Genomic DNA, 20856 nt, shown 5'->3' with positions numbered 1-20856 from the left:
GCAGCTCTCACCTGGGTGGCTGGTAGCCATCACTTTTTTTTTTACCCAGAAGTCCCCTAGAAAGAGTGCAGCGAGTGTTGTCTTGCTCTAATTGGCATCATTCTGAATCCAGTCAGGGTCAGGGCAATGTTACCTTTCTTTTCATTTTAGGGGACTTCTGGGTTAAAGAATAGGCTGCTGAGACTGCAGTGTTGCTGCTAGTGGTGGTAAGGTCGGTCAGCTTTCTTTTCCCTTTGTTCCTTTCGAAAATCAACAAAATTATTTACCGCCACCACCAAGTTTGCCTGAAAATGGGGCAAAAAAAATCGGGGAAGGGATGATTTTTATCTCATCCCTAAAAGTGAAAACAAAACTTAAAGAAGTTTTTGGGATCAGTTCTCGAATCTTGCCTGTAATCCTGGAGAGCCGCTGCTGCAAGTCAGTGCTGACAATACTGGGCTCAGACTCAGTATAAGAGAGCTTCCTACTATAGTTTTCAATAGAGTCAGTTTACATATTCAGCTGGCAGTCATCAAGTGTTTATTACTAAAGTGATGTAGAACCAAGGACGTATATGCGTGTGTGAACCCAGCCACACAGACATTCCTATACTATGAGCCACTACACAAGTACAGCTGCTTTCAGAGTTGCAGGTTAGGCTTCCAGCAGTAGTGGGAGGATATCAAGTAGGGTTCCATAGATGCTGCCACACCTGTGCTTCCTCTCTTCTGGCAAAAGGACGTAATACCTATGTGGCTCTGATTGGGGCAAAATGGGAAGCGAGCAGCTGGGCCAGTCACCGCCTCTTATGCAATATACTCACCATTGATGGATAACACCAAGCTGCAACCCTGTGCCTCTCTTGGATTTTTATTTTCGGAAGACAGTGTTGTCCTGGCACCCTCAGCAAAGCGGTCAAGCTCTGCCTCTCCGGACAAGCGTTTAATTTTACTTCTGCCACAGCGATGCAAGTTACTGTTTGCACTGCTGTAGATAACATCAGCCTATTGGGTCAGGATGGCCCTTCCTTTAGCTTCAAGAGGACTGGCAGTAAATATACCTGAGACTGGTGCCAAGAGATTAAAACAGGTCCTCTTTATGAGCCGCTTTGTATTATTATTATTATTATTATTATTATTATTATTATTATTATTATTATTATTATTTGAATGCAACCCATATTTGAATCTCCAGAATGACTGGAATTTTACTTATTTTCAACCTTTACAAAAGAACCAAGTATACAGGTATCTATTTGCCTTACTGTTGCACAGGATCTCAGCGAATCAGTGATAGTGACATCTCAGATTATGATGTTGATGATGGTATTGGAGTAGTTCCTTCAGGTGCGTGGGTGAAGAGCATGGTCCTACATCCTCTCCTTTTTCTTATTTCCCTTCTCCCCTTCCTTTTCCAGTTTGAATTTTCTAGATTTTTTGAAAGATGGTGAATTGGTAGATTCTGTTTACTAGAAAGTACTTTGATTCAGTATTCCATGGTGACCCTTTAAAAATGTGTACCAATTTTATTTATTTATTTATTAGAAATATTTATATCCTGCCTTTCCACTGCCTTTGCAGTGTTCAGGATAGCTTACCGCAGTTTGAAACCCAATAAAATCTAACAGCAGCAATGTTGATATTTCTGTTTTACACATTTAATAAATCTTGATCGCACATGCTTTTGAATATTTCATGAGTCAAGACTGCTTTTTGGAATTATCTTGCAATGATCTGTGTGTAAGAGAAAATGCAAAAAAAAAAAATGTTATTCAAACGTTTATCTGAAGTATAATGTCCAGTTGATTGACTTGTTCTTGCTTACAGCCTGGACAGGTTCACCATGGAATATACGGAAAATGCATGGCAGTATATTAAGTGCACGAAGCATGGCTATATCTATTATAATCCTCATGGGCATTAATAAATTGTCATTATCCTAAATGCATACATAGAGAAACAAGTTGCTACACAGAGACTGCAATCCTAGATAGCTCTTCTGCACTGCTGGAAGTGCTGCGAACATTTTTGCTGCAGCCAGACTTTCTGAACAGAAAAAAACCCAGTTTGAAATAGAAACACATCTTGGCCTTTCAGCCAGGTGATCAACTGCAGTAAAAACTGCTATAAGAGTTTCAGGTATGCACACTGTTTGTCTCCACCTGGACTATGGCTGGCTAGCATTGTAGCCAAGCCAATATTATCCTGGCTGCTATATCTTTCTATACTACTCCCAACATGACAAGTCTATTATGCGCTAAGAACTCATTTTAACATTACTTATGAGGGTAGCTAACCACATTAAAGAAGGCAATGAAGTTCTCTTACTTGGAGATTCGAGTTGGACAACAAAAAATAGCTATTCGTAACATATTTGGCAGGTTTCTGAAACAGCAGAACTGCCTCAATTAGCCCATTAGCTTACACAACGGAACCTGAATAATGTCCATTGTATTTTGTATTTTGCTGACTAACCCAGCACAACTTATCCTAGTATCCCTAGGGATTTTAATAACAACTGCCCTTGTACTTTTTATCAACTGCAATATAGATGTTTTTAATGAAATCAATGTATAGTTTCCATTACTGTACCTGTGTAGAGTGTGTGTGTGTGTGTGTGTGTGTGTGTGTGTGTGTGTGTGTGAATCTTTGGTCATCTCTAGCATAAGAATGCATTTTAACATGAGAGCAATTAAAACGATTCTTCTATCTGTTCTAAGTAAAGTTTTTTTTTACACATGGCACAGCAGTTTTCCATTCCACAAAGCAGCCACACTAAAGTTGTAAGACAAGTGCATGCAGTATGCTTTGGATGTATACATCTATCCATCACTTGTAAATGGTTCCCTATAAGTTCCCTTGTTCCCTGATGTAGAATCTGATGTTCTCTAAGGACCATTAAAGTCCAAGCCACGTAGCTATTCCTCAAACAGAGTTGCCCTCCAGATGTTTTGTACTTCAGTTCCAATCCACTCCAGCCAGCAAGGCCAATGGTTAGGAATGCTGGGAGTTGTCATCTAAAACATCTGGAGGGCACCTGGTTGGGGAAGTCTGCTTTATCAAAAGTGGCCTGGCTTAAAAGTTTGAGATGCTCATTCTGCTACAAACTGAGGGAGTGCAAGCATACTTGTCTTTGGGACTTGCCTTAATATATCTAGTAGCCTTTTCCTCCAATAGTTGGGAGAGTTTGAATGTGGAGTTGGTGCCTTTTCACCTCCTTCTAGAAGAAGAGGATTTTCTCTGAAGTTCATGAGTTCATCATTATGTGTGTGCCTGGGTAGTTTTCCTAAGGGAGGACAGTATCTTTGTTTGCTTCCAGGTCTTAGGTCATATAAATAATTTGCTGTCTTGATAGCATTTTGGTACCTGTCCCTTAGACTTGGTTCTCTCTGCCTATCCAGCTTTGTCCTGTGGTGCTAGGGCTCTAGCTAACAACAATTGATTGTGACATCTTCATGTTTAGTCGAAAGTGAAGCTTGTTCTTTGAATAGTTTTATATTGAGCAATTTTGGGTCAAATGGCTTCTTTACTGTTACAAAGGTAATTTTAATGAAACACAGACTTCAATCCTAAAAGCAATTCTGTTGATTGCAGGAATGTTAGCAATAACATTGTTTCAGTGCTTCTGCCAAAGATGCACAAATGTAATTTTAAAATACTTAAGAGTTGAAAAAGTGACCCTTGTGGCAAATACCTTTTAGGTATTTTATGTGTTTCTATTCACTTTTTCACCTTTGGGAATTTTTCAGTCTGCACGTAAATTCTCCTGTATGTATGTTTGTATCCCCCTCCCCTATATACATTTAAATATAATGCTACTTGTTAGCCCTGGCTGCATGATGATTTCAGGATTTTCACTAGTTGAAATAACTACCTGAAAATCTTGGAATCAATGAGGGAGGCTTTCCTGACAAGACAAGTCCAAATATGAAACACTTTGTCATTTTTTACCTGAACTAACTTCATTTTGTTGCATTCTCACCAGTAGGCTATAGGTCTAGTACTAGAGACAGTAAATCTACAACGTTAACTGTGCCAGAACAGCAAAGATCAACCCATCATCGTTCACGATCTGTATCTCCTCACCGTGGTGACGATCAGGGCAGGACCCGTTCTCGTTTACCAAATGTGCCATTACAGAGGTAAGCTTGAAACTGTAGTTGCTTTTCTCATTAACCCACATTGGGCACAACTCAATGGGAGTTAAACGTGTGCTTGTGTGTCTCACACCAAAATCAAGAGGGCTTAAGATGTGCTTCATTATGGCTAAGTCGTAACTGTTGTGATTACATAGATGTGAAGCAGATTGGGAAGCTTCACACAAATCTCCGACGTGCCTCCTTCCACACTCTGGTGGATGCCTCTGTGGCAATTCATTTGTCTGGAGTGATCTGCCTTCCAGAGAATCCTTACTTTATTGTGCAACTGTCTTAAGAAAATACTCAGTGTTGAATAGTGTTGGGGCGAAATAGTGGCTGGACGGGCCTGGCGGACTTAGGCACCAACGCTACAGTTCCACCCTCTTTTTCCTTTTCCCGCTAGCAGAAAATCTGTTAAGGAAAAAAACACAGAATTGCTGCACAATCCTTTCTGACTGTTCACCATGGGATTCCTCCATCTGGAAACACCCTTGGACTGGGAAGAACCAGGTTCAAATTCCCACTTTGCTGTCAAGTTCATTGTGTAGCCTTGCATCAATCACTACTTCTCAATCTAACCAGTGGCACATGATTGCTGGGAGTAAATTTGGGGGGAGCAGGGGAGACATACGCTTCCTGAACTATTTGGAAGGTAAAAATGCGCTTTCTCCAAATGCATTCTGATTTATTGGTTCCGACAGGAACAGTAAGAAAATAATTGCTATTGACTATCGTATCTGGTATTTAAGGCTTAAGGTAGCACAGGAACACTTTTTTTGGCTTCATTTGGTGTAGCAGCAGAAGAGGCTTTCTTGTAGTGGCTTGATATAGGCGGTTTGGCTTCTCAGGAAAAACAGTTCAATTATTACCCTAACACAGTAGAGATCTATTATGAAAAGTGAGCAGGAATATAATTTCTTGCTTGCATTTTGTTTTTCTGACAATGTGGATTTTCCATGCCTTCTTCGGTATTCTTCCACTTGCATCTAAATCATCAGGCCTGAGAGTTTTTGTCAAGTGTCTTGAGAAATCTTGACGAAAGTGTGCTATTCAAGAAGAAAAGTATTGTCATGCATTTTTGTGCTTCTATATACACTTCCAGGAGTTTAGATGAAATTCATCAGATGAGAAGATCACGTTCTCCAACTAGACACCATGATGCCTCCCGAAGCCCAATTGATCGCAGGTCCAGAGACATGGATAGTCAATATTTGTCAGATCAAGAAAGGTATGTTTTTCATCTTAAGAGTCTGAATCTCTAATTAAGTATATGTGTATTTTTGGCTGGTGCAGAAAAGTACTTTCTATCGTCTAGAATAGGAGGTGGAAAATAGTCATGCCTGTAACAACAACAATAACAACAAAGGATTTATTTTAAGCCTTAAGGCATTGTACTTAAATCAAATGTGTATATGGGAAGCAAAGATGCTCTGATCAGTAGTGGAAGCCAGTTAAAAAGAATTGTGTTTTGTACTCACAGTACAAATATGGTGGGTAGCATAAAATAAAGCACAATTTTTCTTTATTTAACAACAGCGTTGTTTTACTGACTTGAAACTTGCAAAAATAATTTTATCATCCTGAAAATATTAGTATTGTCAATATTGCTGGAGATCTGAACTGTAGATCTGAAGAAAAAAGCACACATTTTTGTATAGTGAACTAACACAATTGCTATAGAAGCACCCATCTAGGGTGCCATCCATTCATCTAAGGTACCATCTTATCCATCTCTTTCATCACAGCCTGGCTTGGTGAGATGGCCGAGTTACAAAAGTAATACAGACTGGATCCCACCCTCATCCCAGTTGCCAGTTTTATTCTGGTGATGTATGACTCTGGGAGACACTGGGATAAAGATGCATTAGCATAATATTTTTCGAGGGTGGTGGAAATGGTGGAGAATTTGAGCCCAGCCCCCTTTACCCTTTATGGATCAAGCAAAGTAACAGCATTACTGCATGGTCTCCATTTGTTTTTAATAATGGATTAGTCCCATTGAAATGAATCATTCATTTGTGAGAAAACGCATTCCATTATTTTTCAATATATGTAAACTTTACATACGAAAATAAGACATGCTGTATTACTATCCTACTAAAGTTAGTAGGACTCTGTTGGGTAACATTCCAGAAGCTAGCTATATGAAGTACAAGTTATGGCTCATATATTTTTTCTTTTTCTGTGTCATTATTTCTTGTGATATTGTTGATAAGCCCCCCAATGAAATGTATGCTTTCATAGCAGTGTGACAGCAGACAGACAACACAGTTACTGCTTTGGATAATATTTCAACTTTTCTCTCTATGTTACCATAGTTATTTCATAGATTCTTTTGAAATGGCACATTTCATAGGTTATTTTAAAATGGCACATCTGCATGAACAATATGTAAGCTTCACATGAGTGACCTTGGAAATGTATCTTTATGATTCGTGTTGTGGAGGATGCATGTGTGCAAATCCAATTTTTGAAGCAGAAATTTTGTTGACTTGTGTTATCTCCAGCAGCAACTCTTGTTGTTGCTGTTTCACTATTTCCTGTAAGGTATGGGTCAGCCTTTCTCCAGATGTGTTGAATCAGTGGAGGCTGGTGGTTCTGATGTCCGTGGAGCGGAGCATCTGCTCCAGACTTCAGTCAGTCAGAACTATAAAGGAGCTAGCCAAGGTGTTTCCATATGGTACATAGCTCCTTTAGAATCCTGACTGGTCCTGACAGAAACCAAGAGCAGTTTTACCACTCCACTGACATCAAAGACAACAACCTCCACTGTGTTGGACTACAACTCCCATTATTAGCCATGCTGGGAGGGCTCCAGCTTGGGGAAGGCTGCTATAGCTCTTGCCAATAAAGAAAGACAGGTCTGAACTAGTATGCTGAAATGTGCATTAAAGAGGCTTTCAAAATGTATGGTGTTTTAAAAAATGGGCATAAGCATCCCCCCATCCTGATGAATAGATAAAAGGAAGCTCATTGTAATGAATGCAAATCGCTTATATCAAATTTCAGCAACCACTGAACTTCCACAATTCTCTGGCATCCTTTTCTTTTATATTCCTTGCTATAAGCATATTGCCTTATTGGAATGAACCGGTTACTTTAGTCACACCTGTTTACAAATGAAAAAAGTAACAGGGAAGCCTACCCATTGTAAATTGAGAAAATCTGAAGACCATTCCAGATGTCAACAGAATGTTAACCTGTGTAAATTCAAGTTGCTTAAGCCCTGTTGAAAATGGGATCTAATTGGCCTAATGAAAGGATCTGAGAATTAAGTTTAAAAAGATTGCCCCAAAAGTCAAAGGTACCTTTTGGTCACATTTAAAAAGAGTATTATAATATGTCTTTCTTTAACTCTTCTCAAGGTAACTATCTCAGTTCAAGCTTTCTGGTTTATTTTATGTTCTCATTTGCATATCATGGCATAATTCATGCCATTTAATGCCTCATATTTATATCTGTTTCATCCATCACCCATCCTGTCTGTGCAGTGAGCTTCTTATGCTGCCCAGGGCAAAACGAGGAAGAAGTGCAGAGTGCCTACATACCACCAGGTAAATACAGGCATTTGGTAACCGAGATTGCTTATGGATAGTTCTGGTGTATGTGTTTGTTTTCCTTTTCTTTTACAAGCCATTTTGTTTCCCTCAGCCCTCTTCTGTAGCATTCCTATAGTTCTACATAAGCAGGGTTGCAGATGAAAGGCTATGATCTGGTTGTTTAATTATTGTTAAATTTGTATTTATATATGAGCTTCTGTGGATAGGATTCCAGTTAGCTCAACATGTCCAGATCTGTGGATTTCTATACGTATTCCACAAGGTCATATATCATACAGCGGCTGGAATTCATGGATTCTGCTGTTGAGCAGTTTAATGTATAGCAGTGGAACATTCTCGCACACTGAAATTAAATAATTCAAACCATGTTATCAAGGGCCTTGCAATGTATGGCAGGATTATTATTTTATGTTGTGTTTATTTTCCTTTTTTTAATTTACGTTTTCATATTTGGTTTTGTGATTTATACATAGTAATCATTTTTGGTCAGCAAGGGGTTCCTCTCTCATTTTAGTAGAAGCCAAAAACACTACTTTCTATAGAAGTAGACCTGGAAGACTGCTCTTACAACAACTCTACATGAAATCACACAGGGGCTTTGGACCAAAGAACCTAACTTCCAACTTCATTTAAGCTTTAATAAAATCGATTATATTGTCTCCCGCAAGGTGTCCCGTTACTATATAGCACAGACTAGTGTTGTGCCAAAAATTTCAATTATTCCATTTTTGGCACTTTGTGGTGGGTGAGGGAAAAATGAAGACTTTGGCAAAATTGGGTTGGTGGGGTGTGAATTTTGGAGAATTTTCTCCCTGGGGAAGGGAACAGGGTTTCTACGCACCTTTTTAAGCATAGGAAGTTTTGAGGGGTCTTTCTATTTTTTTTTATTAAAAAAAAACACACCCCTGCCACTTGCAGGAGCCCATGAGTTCTTCCTGAATGCCTATTGGAGAAGGAGAGGTCAAAATAGGCATTCATGAAGAACTGCTGGGCGTTTTTTTAATACAATACAATAAAATAGAAAGACCCCTAAACAACAAGCTACATGTTTAGAAAGTATGAGGAAATGCTTCCCCCCTCCCCAAGAAGAAAATTCTTCCCCTCCCTGCAAAAGAGGCAGAAAAAACAATGCTTCTTTCACAGGGAGATAAAAAGTTCCTGAAAATAGGGGGCAGGATTCAGCACAGCATTAGCACAGTCTATTCAACCATCCATACCCCAAGACTGTTTCCTGAACAGCAACCTCTCCCACCCCACTCCAAATACTGCATGGTAAACCGCTTTTGAAGCTTAGGGGACTTTCAAAAGCTGTTTTGATATTAGACTGGTGGTGGTGGGGAGAAAAGAATTCACTCACCACACCTAAAGTGGCTGTTTGGATCCTTATCAAGCTGTAAAACATAATTTTGCTACCAGAGTCAGAACAGCAACTGGCACCCACACCCCCATGCCCCTTCAAGGTGCATTATTATGAGATTGGCCACATTTTGAGACTGACCCAAGTGTTACGCTCAATAAAACAGAGTTGCCTTACAACCAAAGTGATTTTTATCCTTATCCCTGAGGGCAGAAAAACTTATGGGTGCCTCTCCCTTGGGAGTAAAAGCATAATCATAATTCATTTAAAGTAATAATTGCCTCCCTTACATGACATCTCAAATGAGCTGCCTCACTCTGCCTAATGGCAGGGCCACCCCACAAACCAAATTATTATTATTATTATTTATTTATATAGCACCATCAATGTACATGGTGCTGTACAGAGTAAAACAGTAAATAGCAAGATCCTGCTGCATAGGCTTACAATCTAATAAAATCATAGTAGAATAATAAGGAGGGGAAGAGAATGCAAACAGGCACAGGGTAGGGTAAACAGGCACAGGGTAGGGTAATCATTTCCAGTTTGGGAAGACTAACTTTAGAACTATGCTAAAGCATTCTAGCAACAGGAGAGAAAAAAGCCCCCCTGAAGAATTTATAGGATTCAGTTGACTGACTACTGCTTTGCAACTTCTCTTTGTTTCAGTTCAAGTTCTGTAGATTCATAGAATTAAAACATTAATAACATATTAACATATTAATGTTCCTTGATAATTTTAGAAATAACTGCTAACAACATAGTAAAAGTTTTTGATCAGAACTTTTACTATATCATAACTTCAACTCTTCATTAAGCGCTGCTTCATCTGTTCTTGTATATTTTTGTTTCTTGCATGGATCTTTTCCCCACCTGCTTTTCTGCTACATTCAAGAAATTCTGTTAGGCACTATAAAACACTACCACCCAAGATGCCTTTATTAGAGAATGGCACTTACTGGAATATTTACAGGTAAGAAGTCTGTTCATGTAACATTAAAGTTCTCACATCCATTTTTGGAAAATATACATTCCAGAAAAATAAAATAGTGGAGATGATTCTTGCAAAGATACATCAGTCAGCCTGTATATATAGTTTCTTATCTTCTTAGGTAACAAAAACGTCTTCCAAGCAATACACCATAAATGAAACTTGATCACACAAAAACTCCATCAAAGTTTCATCATAATATAATTTCCTGTTCAGGTCAGAAGTCCCAAATTAACCACAGAAATGAAAGAAACTGAGGCTGCAATCCTAAAATCCTCACCAGGGTGTAAGCCCTATTCAACCCAGTGGGACTTACACACTCTAAACTTAAATGCTTAAACAGTACTAAACTTTCCATTATGTATTTATTTATTTATTTATTTATTTATTTAACTCCATCACAAATTTTCTTTCTTCTTTTCTGTGTGATTTGCACTCTATGTGAAACTTACATTTATTTCTTTTTATAAATTATTTTGCTTTGTGAAGCTCAACCCTGCCTGCATGTGTTAAGGCCAAATCAGTGCTTAGTCAGGATATTTCACTTCTTCGTAATTGCCTTAACTCGCGAATACCGAGATTTGCAGATGGACTATTGGTTAGGTAAGGTTTCAGTCAATGTATCCTTTTCTTTTATCTATTAGTTTAGTATAATAAATTTACATCATTGTAAAGTATTTTATTTACTTCAATAGTATTCCACCGTTTTGTGTTGAAGGACTTCTAAGAGAAAATAGAAGCTATTGAGATATTGTTTTAGTAATTCCTTTCCACTTTTTCATAAGTTGATATTGGCCAGTTTCATTTTCCACTATTGAGGTGTAATCTTGCCTATGAAAGCCAACTGGATTGACTTCATGGGATCTAGATTGCAGCCTTAGATACCTTTGCTCCTTGATGCAATCAAATTCAAGCATTTTCTTTTTATTTTATTTAAAAATCAAAAACAAATCTTGACATTTTTCATCCAGCCAGTTCCATTATATATTTATTAGACCATTGTGACTTGACATCTTGTGTAAAGAGAACATTACTTTATGATTTAATATCTAACATTGTATCCCTTTCTTTGTTTTCTTTTTGTTTGTCTTCTTCTTCTTCTTCCATTGGATGCAATGCACTGGCACTAGTGAACTGCAGCCCTCGCTTGACAGGGCTAGGAGTGCTAGTACCAACTGCTTGAGGCCTGATTCTAGTTTGCATTCACCAGAACAAGAAAGGTATAAAATAAAGACTTCTCAATTTCTTGTCATCTGTGCTGGTGGTCTGTATCAGTTTGTTAGTTTTTCCATACCAGTCTTATATTCATATCCACCTGTATTACTCATATCGGCTTTGATATTTGTAGACATTTTTTGAGCTTATATCCATAAGTATCATGCTTATTGTAGGGTGATGTTCCTTATAACAGCTTCTGGCTTCTTCAGGTTTCTTTCTCATTCTCTGTCTCTCTGTCTCTCTCTCTCTCTCTCTCTCTTTCTTTCTTTCTTTCATTCTCTCTCTCTCTCTCAAGTTCAAGCCAATGCCATTGTCTGCAAAAGTCCTCAGTATGCTGATAACAACATTTTGGTGTTAATTGAGATAGTTTTACTGAGCACAGCTTTTATTGTTTCTCTATCTGGCAAAGTGGGCTCTGGCTCCCCAAAAAGCTTATATCACAATAAATTTGTTCGTCTTTAAGGTGCCACGTGACTCTGTTGTTTTCTTGATTGACAAGATGCATAAATCATATTGTTAATATTCACTACATATTATCTTCTCCTTGCAATTCTTACCTATTCAGCAAATTTCCCTTTAAAGAATTCTGAGATCTTGCTGATTGGTATTCAGGAAGGGGAGTGGGGTATGGCATTAGCCCCCATCCCTTAACTGCTGATTGGCACAATCCTGGTTTCCTTAAAAAGGGCTACCTGTCTGAAGCTCAGGTACTGTTGGATCAGAGCCATAACTTTTCATTATGTTTCCCAACCATTTTTTTTTAAATGTAGCTTGCTTTGAAATGTCTGAATACTTTCTTTTTCCAGCTGGCTTCCTTAAAGTTACTTAGTAATTTTTATATTTAAACACTGCCAGCAGGCTTATGATTAAATGTGATTGTGTTTTTATATGGACATGTTCAATGTTGACGGTATTTTTCCTAAAAAGTCTTGATTTTTCTAACATTTCCATTGAGTTCATCATCCTGCATTGAATATAGGAAAAAAACTGCTTTTGTCATATTCTTTGTAGGTCAAAAGTTAGACCTACAAAGAATAGTAGAGAATGGTCTGAAAACACATGATGTGGTTCACCTCCTGAAACTAAGCCCTGCAAACTGCCTAGGTGGAAGACTGCCTGGGAACCATATGTAAGCCACCTTGAGCTCCTTAGAGGAAGAGTTGGACTATAAGTGTAATGTCCCCCCTCAATTCTTATAATAAGGACAATAATAAAATAACCAACAAAAATACCTAGATTTGTTCAGAGCAACCAAAGGAGTTGTATTGTTTTTGCTAACAAGGGCTAAATACATGGAAAGGGAATTTAATCCTTGTACAAGTGTCTCAAAGACCATGGAGTTCAGCCAGTATTTGTTCTTTGAAGATCTCTTCCACAACGTCAGCATCTACCAGAGCCACTGGCAAGAATTCAGTCAGTGCTTCAAACCAGAGCAACGACAGGATATTGATTATAAATTATCCATACCCATTCTAAGGCCTGAAAAATGACTTATTTTATTTCTTGTGGCAACCACAGAACATATTATGGTAGATCCAATCATATTGAAACTATGCGTGTTGATTCATGGTTGCCATGAATGGGAGCCAGTGTAGTGTAATGAGTTAAAGCAGCCCTCTGGCTACCATTGTTCTAATTTGGGTGCCTCTTTGTCTCAGACACTTGTAACGTTGATATGTTCTGGAAAAACAAAGAGGGAGAAAGAGAGTGCATCATTTTGTATGCACATGAAAGGAAATTAGAAATCACCATGGCTAGCTGTAGGTTGCAGTGATTCAATGTAAGCTGAAACTCAGTATATAGGGAGTTTCTCTGCTGTGTCAGATCATTGATCTCTGTGGCTGAGCTTCTTTATATATGACTTTTTTTAGGTTTGCCAAAGTTGGGCCCAGTGACAAATCTTTAAGAGACCTAAAATGAGTTGTGGCCATAGAAATCAGCTATAATAAAATGGATTGTGTCCCAGTTGGCACACTGGGAGGAGAGAGCATATTTATAAAACCTCCCAATCTAGAACCACTCTGGCTGTACTTGTAGCGTGTGGAAGAATGAATTAAATATGCCCCTCAATTGGCAAACACGGGAAAACACAGTCTTATTCAGAAGACAGATGCAATGACTGATCTCTAGATCTAGATTTCGGGGGCCTCTGGTGGAATCAAAGGCAGGATGTGATTGATGGCCCATTTCCCCTAAATTGTATCTCCTCACTCACTAATTACTAAGTTTTTGAATGTTACTGCAAGTGATTGAACTCCTAAATTCATAGGCCTAGTTCAGATACATACCCATGTGTGACAGTCTACCTGGTGAAGCAGTAGGCACACATCACTCGCAGCCAGCCCCCACTTATTGTAACATGTGATGCAGGCAGTCGACACAGAGGCCAGACAGGCGGCGGGTCTTCTCTTTTCAATAACAACAGCAACAACTACAAATGGAGCAGGGGAGAAAAGATCACAGAAATCAGGCTCTTGCATGTATGGCTCATTCCACGGAATGCTTGCTATCACATGTAATATCATGTGTGGTGCACTCCTCCATGATGTGGGGTGCAACCCTATCCCCACACACCTGGGAGCAAGGCCCATTGAATTATTGAAGTAGATGTGTCTGGTGTTGTGCTGTTGAAGGCTGTTGCTTCCCCAGGTAAGCAACGGAACTGAGCCATAGTTATTTTGCCAGCTTCCCGCCACTGACTGTGCAATGCTGCCTCTTTGTATAAAGAAGGTGACAAAGCAGGGAGTTGACATGTTCAATGCTATGTCTTCTCTGGAGGGACAGTGCATGTAAACATCTTTAAAAGAGGTGGAATTGTGCTGGAGGGTTTCTTTCAGGAAGTGTTTTGTATAATTCAAAACAGCTCCACTTGCCTGCTGAAGAAAATTACATGGGCTGACAATAGCATTTTATAGGCGTGTAATATATATTTGGAAGCAGCACTGATACTTAAACCATGTTTAATCTTTTTCCTTGACATTTGGCAAGCTGAATCAGCAGATGTAATAGATCAAAGATATTCTACCGCATTAGCCCAGATGCTTTGCCTCGCTGCAAAATATTGTATATAAATCCAAACTTTAAAGCTTTATTGGTCTGTATGTGTCTATGGCACAGAAGACGGCACACAGTTTAAATTTAGCAAAGTTGTATTCTTGTATTCCCCTGTGGAATGATAGCTCTCGCAGTGAGCTTTGTCTTCCCGTTAAGGGCATCATTTTAAAGGCTTCCATCTATTACCCTATATGGCAATGGGTCAGTACAGATAACAGTCAGCACTTGGCTGAACACGCCAAACTAATGTTTTTACTACAAACAATGCATGAATAAATGCATTGCTCTTGTTGCAGTAGGAATGAAAATTCAGATGGCAGTGTATTAATTCTGTGTTATAGTAAAATGTCAACATGAAGATTTGTTTCCAAAAATAATATTGGAAACTGTTACAAAAATATTTTAAAATTGCCCTTTACCTTTGTGAGTATCAAGGCAGCGTACAAAAGTGATTAAAAGTATCATATAAATACAAGAAAATAATAAAATAACATAATCATAAAATATTCAAGGAAGATGGCAAATATAACAGACAGATCAGATCAACCAATTAAAATGCTCACATCTTCATAGAGAGGGCATATTGCATAACTGTGGTGCTACAACAAAGAAAGCTCCTACACTTATTGATAAATCATGTGTTCAGGGCACCAGGAGAAGAGCATCTCCTGGTGACTTTAAGACAGGGGTGGGCAAACAATAGATTTCCAGATGTTTTGGATTTCAGCTCCTAGCATTTCTGACCATTGACCATTGAAGTCCCAAATATCTGGAGATCTACCTTCTGCCCCCACCCTGTCTTAAGGCACTGAACTTAAAACGCAGATGCTAAAAACGTGCTCTCAGCTTCCTAACTTGTCAAGACGAAGGCCACTGCATCCAGCATTAGTGATGATCAAACTCCCTATAGAAATTACAAGCTTTATTGGAAAATGGTAGATAGATGTTTGAGAGTTCTCAAGTGATGTGTAATGTTGAATGATCACATTACCGTATCATCTTTAATTGACCCTAAAGATTTTATCTAGGTTTTTTTTCCCAATTCCTAGATATTAATCACAGGTTGGACAGTGCTGCATAATTGCCCCCAGCACACACACACCAGGGAGATCAGCACAAACTCTTGGGATGGTGGAGGAAATGATGTGTGCAAACCTGGCACATGCTTGCCTAAGCATAGGGAAGCTTCTGCAATCCAAATGACCTAGATTTCATACAAAGGTTTTCTTCTTGCATACTGCTGTAAGCCTTCCTCCTAGCCTCTATTTTCTTGTTCTTTTTAGCTTATGATGAGGCCAAAGAGCTTTCCTTCTTAAGCCTCAGTGGTCAGTTCAAATTTGATGCTTTTAGCATGTATATTAATAAGCATAAAACTTAAACTTTTAAATGTAGTAGCTGTTTCTCTTTTTTCCTATCTCCCCACCGCAGCTTTTCTCAGAAACACCTGTGTGTTAAATACAAGTTAGATTATTTGCTACAGCACTAATAATAAATGCAATAGAGTAATAAATAATGTTCCAGACTTAGAAGGCAGGGGGAAAGAGCTGAAACTGGAAGCACATTTTCCACGTTTGCAGAATTTCATTTTACAGTTTGAGCTTTAAAAGAACTTCTCTGGGAAATGGTGTTTGATTCCTGATAACATTTGAACATTATAACCAAGGCAAATTTGCTTTGCAAGGCAAGTAATTGTGAACTTCAGCAACGTTACTATTCTGCACTTTTTTATTATTATTATCTTTGTATAATGCTATATTAAATAGCATCCGCAGAGTCAATATCAGAAACTCCCATCTTCTTCTGAGGTAACCTTTCAAATAATGTGTCCTTATGTACTTGTTTCTAGGGCCAATTCTCCTATTACATGACTCTGGTTTGCTACGGAGTGTACACTCAATAGTGCACAGTAACCAATCCTAACTCTCTGATGAGCACATTGGTGTGAGGGACATCTTTCCAAATATGTGTTTCTCTTATTTACTCGTTACATTTTTTAGGTTTGCTCTTCCAAAAAACTTAGGTGTACACCTAAAAAACATAAATTGGCTTATTGCTTCCTGATCTTGAAGTTGCATCCGTTATGGTCCTGCATTCCAGAACTTGATGGTTTTGCTTCAGAATATCTGTCAGACATTCATAAACAGGGACTCATTAATTTTGAAAAAGTGTTCTCTAGAGTCATTCTAATCGTTTGTGCTCCTTGTCTGTTATAACTTGCTTGTAACGTCGGTGACTATGTACTGGTGAGTCCTACGTGCACATCCAACCCCCTGGAAATTACTATTCCAAACCAAAGGAGATCCCAAAGATTCATGGATTCCTCTGTTTGGAACCATGGATGCTGTGCCTTGAAACTTTGTAAAACAGGGTCAGTTACTGAGAATTGCTACCTCAGTATGACTGCTTACATTTCATACATTGTTTCGGTGTTTCCAGAAGATGGTTTCTAAATCTTTACTGCATGTGATGTATTGGAAACTTTTGTCTGAATGTGACTTCTAACACTGGATGCCATTTTCTAGGCCGATAGCAGGTGCATATGCTAGTTATGCACAGTGCTATGATTTATTATTTTTAGTCCATTCTTTCAACCAACCTGGAAAATTACTCTGTTGCATGCTATTCTAAATTTTAATTCTGTACAGTATGTTTCACTCCATCAAAACATAATGTGTGAGATCATGTCTTCAAATGTTATAATGCATGTTTGCAGTTAATTACATTCTTTTTAACGTTTCTACAGGATATCAGCATATTAAGGGCTTTGGGTGCACTGGTGCCTTGATATCTATTTGGTTTTTTTTTTATCATTTGGCTTAGAGATAAAAAGCAGCTGCTTACTAACTGCCTTTTCAAATACCTAAAATATTTTACTAATATGCTGCAATGCTAACTCCCCCTAAGGTCATTTGCTTGTACCCAATGTTAAAAAAAAACACCTTTAATCCACAAACTGAAAAGTACATCAAAAAGTACAACTAATATTGTGAACAGTTTTCTTAAAATGTTACACTGCTTTACAGAACATATCTTTTGTTTTTATAGCAACATTTTTGCTTTGTTCTTTTTGACAATACTTTATTTTAGGTTTATATCTTGTTGAAAAGCAGGGTTTGACCTATAAAGGGGAGGAAATAGCATACTGCTGAATGCTTCCTGCTATGCCCTGTATCAGGGCTATTGAACTTCTTGAAGGATGAATTCCGTTTCAGAATATCTCTCAAGGGCCACATTCCAATTGTGGGCTGGGCCAAAGGGAAATGCAGCAGGGTCTAAAATACCAGCTTCTTTGAGCTTGAAGCCCTTATTGCCAGTAACTAAGCTTTAGGAGAGGCATTTCAACCTTTTAGAAAGGGTGGGGAAAACAAAAGCTGAGAAGCCACCAAATGACCAGCAATTGAGGGGAAGGGGCTGGGGCTAGGCGAAGGGAGCATGGCCTGGGAAACTGCAGAGCACCATATTGGGACCTCAGTTAGGCTGGATTTGGCTACCGGGCTTGAGGTTCAGCACCTCTGCTTTATCTGAAAAACCATGCAGGAATAACAAGGCAGTAAATACAGGACTGGGTTCTGACCAGGAAGACACACATCACAATCATGTCTTTATTTATTGTGTTCAATGGGGATTACACCCTAGCCAGTCTATTTCAGATTGGAGTCTATTTCAGATTGGAGTCTTAAATTGTAATCCTTGCTCTTTTAGGCCTGCCCATCGCACAGCGTTGTTGAGAGGGTGTAAGATATTCATTATCACACCGAGGGCCCGTTCAGACAACACGCTAAACTATTAACCTTAATGCATTCCATAAACCATTTTGTGGTTAAGCAGCATGGTTTAGCATGTTGTCTGAACGGGGCCGAAGAATTGTGCACAATGAAAAAAAAATGTTAAATGAGCATCAAGGCTTCTACACCCTTTAAATCTTAGTTCTGATTTCTGTTGATTGCCAAACCCCACCCCCACCCCAAAAGCCTCTGTAGGTCACACATAGGAAAGTAAGTTATATACAAGAAAAAGAATTCAATAAGCATTAGTGAGGTGGTTGACACAACACAGGGATTACAGAAAATGTACATCCAGACATATCTGCTGAGAGTGAGGCTGTGAATAGCAGTTCAATGGTAAATAATTCTCTAAAGCTGAGAAAAAGAATAGATGCTGGAAAAATCATGGAGGAGACGCATATTACAAGGGGATAGTAGCCCTGTTCAGAAGATACCTTAAACCATGGTGGTTAAGGCTTTTTTGTTATCAAAAAAACCACTGTGGTTAAAGCCTCAACCACCATGGTGTAAGGTATCTTCTGAACAGGACCAGTGTAACCTCACAGCATCTTCCTCTAATTTAAAGGGTCTCAGGAGGGCTGAAAGAGACCTCTTGTGAACCCCTGGGGAGTTGCTGCAAGTTGCAATGGGAAAGACAGTCTGGATCAGCCTTCCCCAACCAGATGTCCTGCAGATGTTTTGGACGACAACTCCATCAGCCACAGTCCCCATATCAGGGTTGATAGGACCAGTCATCTGGCATAAGGCTGGGGAAGGCTGGTCCAGATGAACCATTTGAAACTCAGTATAATGTATATCTTTTTTATATACCATAGCCATGAGCTCTAGAGGGAATATACTATTTAGGAGGTGTGTTCTGTATTCAGCAGTGTCACATGGTGTTTAAATTCTACCCACACCAAGATGCCATTCTTGGTTGATTGATTCAGTTGATTGAATTAAGAGAGCAAAAATCCTATGGCTAATTGATATGGTTGTTTTTTAACCCCTTTTGAATTTGAACCAAAACCAGCTGAAGTTTTGGCAAGAATACATACTGGGTTTTAAAATGCATTGATATTTGAAAGACAAAAGTTGTCATTCCCACTGTTAGTTACCTCAGTTATTTATAGTTTTTTTAAAAAAACAAAAACAAATCCACCAGTGTTCTACTGTGTAAAGGACAATATTACTATACATATGTGTCTGGAAAAGTGAACCAGATTCAAGTTAAATAATTAATAGAATTTTAAAAAGTTTAGGAAAAGTAAATGCCTGCTTTTTGCGGTACTTTTCAGTTCCCTTGCCAAATAAAATATGATTTTTTAAAAAGCTATACACTAAATGTTCTGTTTTCTTCCTATTTTGTTGGATGAACAAACAGAGGTAGATGGTCCCCCTCACTAGATAGGAGACGACCCACTAGTCCCCGGATTCATATCCAACATGCTTCTCCGGAGGATGACAGGTACTAGCTAGCTCCTCCTAACTGGAAAGTGACTTGATAAATCTTAGAGAAATGTTGAAAGGCATGTATTTAAAATATCCATTTCCAGTAATTCTGTTCAATGATTAAAATGATTATAAAGCACCTTTGATGTCTATGTAGTGAAATACTGAAAAAAATTGCTGCCTATTTTACTAATAGCCCAGTGAGCTGCCCTGTAAAAGAATGAGAGACAGACACAGAGTATACAGGTATTCCTCTTCTGTATGAACATGGATCTAAGAATGTTAAGCTTTGACTTTTGAAGTGGCATACACTGTACTCCCAGGAATCAGAACCTCCAGCTGGTAGGAGTATTAAACTTACAGCAGCCCTGAAGACTGGAAACTGGAGTTGAGACAAGGAGTTACTTGGGCTCTGTGATGTAGCAAAACCTGTTTAGTCTCTTATAATTCTTTGCAGTAGCAAGGAATCCGTAGCACAATGCCGCTCTCTCTCGCTCAACTGCAAGAGTATAACTACACTGATACTTATATTAATTTGGTGCTTTATAATACATTTAGGCTGTAATCCAAAACGCACTTACAAGGGAGTAAGCCCCATTGAACACAGTTGGGCTTGCTTCTGTGTAAGCATGGATAGGATTGCACTGTAATATGTGGCATTCAGCTTGTTTCTTTTCAGAGCACCTACTAGAGGCTACAATCCAGGAGAGTAAGGCATGCTTAAGTTCATTTAAATCACTGCACTGAAACCTGCCTAAGCATCAGTCTGGATTGCTTCCTCATGAGCAGCTTTTGAAAAGACACAGGGGTTATCTTCAGCTAGCAGGATATTCCATTATGAAATCGGTATATAAAAGGCAGAAGCCACAGTAGTGCTTTATAGCAGTATTGAAGTGCACTGCAGGATCTTCACTACTGCTTTATAGTGGTACTGAATGCACTGACAGCTGTTGGGGCCCATGACACATCTACACCAAGCAGGATATAATGCTATGTAAGTTGTATGAAATCAGTCTATGGTATGTGTCAATGGGCCCCAACAGTTGTCAGTGCACTTCAGTACTGCTATAAAGCAGTAGAGTGGCTCCTGCCTTTTATACCACTTTCATACTGCTTTCATAGTGCAATATCCTGCTTGGTGTAGATGAACCCAGCTCAGAACATGACAACATGACATGATTTGTTGAATTGGATTGTTAATACTTTCCTAAGTAATCTTTTCAAGGGGCAGGGTTTCTCAACAAGTAGGGTTCAGTTAAAAATAAATAAATCCAGTGCTTTGAATTTCTCTTTATATGCTGATTGGCCAAATGTGATATATGTAAACATCTGTCATTGACCTT

The 20856-nt window shown here is 38.7% G+C and overlaps 1 protein-coding gene across 30 annotated transcripts in view; it reads left to right on the top strand.

Annotated features, from left to right (window-relative positions):
• The window catches only part of RIMS1 (regulating synaptic membrane exocytosis 1), a 278881-nt gene that overhangs the window by 166619 nt on the left and 91406 nt on the right, over window positions 1-20856 (top strand). For 11 of the 30 annotated variants that reach the window (XM_063124981.1, XM_063124970.1, XM_063124979.1 and 8 more), the window contains 5 exons: window positions 1254-1325; window positions 3964-4120; window positions 5220-5345; window positions 7609-7671; window positions 11156-11245. In XM_063124981.1, the coding sequence (XP_062981051.1) occupies window positions 1254-1325; window positions 3964-4120; window positions 5220-5345; window positions 7609-7671; window positions 11156-11245 (508 nt within the window). Of the gene's footprint in view, window positions 1-1253; window positions 1326-3963; window positions 4121-5219; window positions 5346-7608; window positions 7672-9929; window positions 10008-10514; window positions 10629-11155; window positions 11246-19445; window positions 19530-20856 lie in introns of all 30 variants that reach the window. The other 19 variants (XM_063124982.1, XM_063124971.1, XM_063124980.1 and 16 more) reach the window with 5 other exon arrangements.

Source organism: Elgaria multicarinata, chromosome 4 (assembly GCF_023053635.1).
Source record: "Elgaria multicarinata webbii isolate HBS135686 ecotype San Diego chromosome 4, rElgMul1.1.pri, whole genome shotgun sequence".
NCBI classification, from domain to species: Eukaryota; Metazoa; Chordata; class Lepidosauria; order Squamata; family Anguidae; genus Elgaria; species Elgaria multicarinata.
Note: the sequence above shows the minus strand (reverse complement) of the source record. Positions and strands in the feature narration are given on the sequence as shown.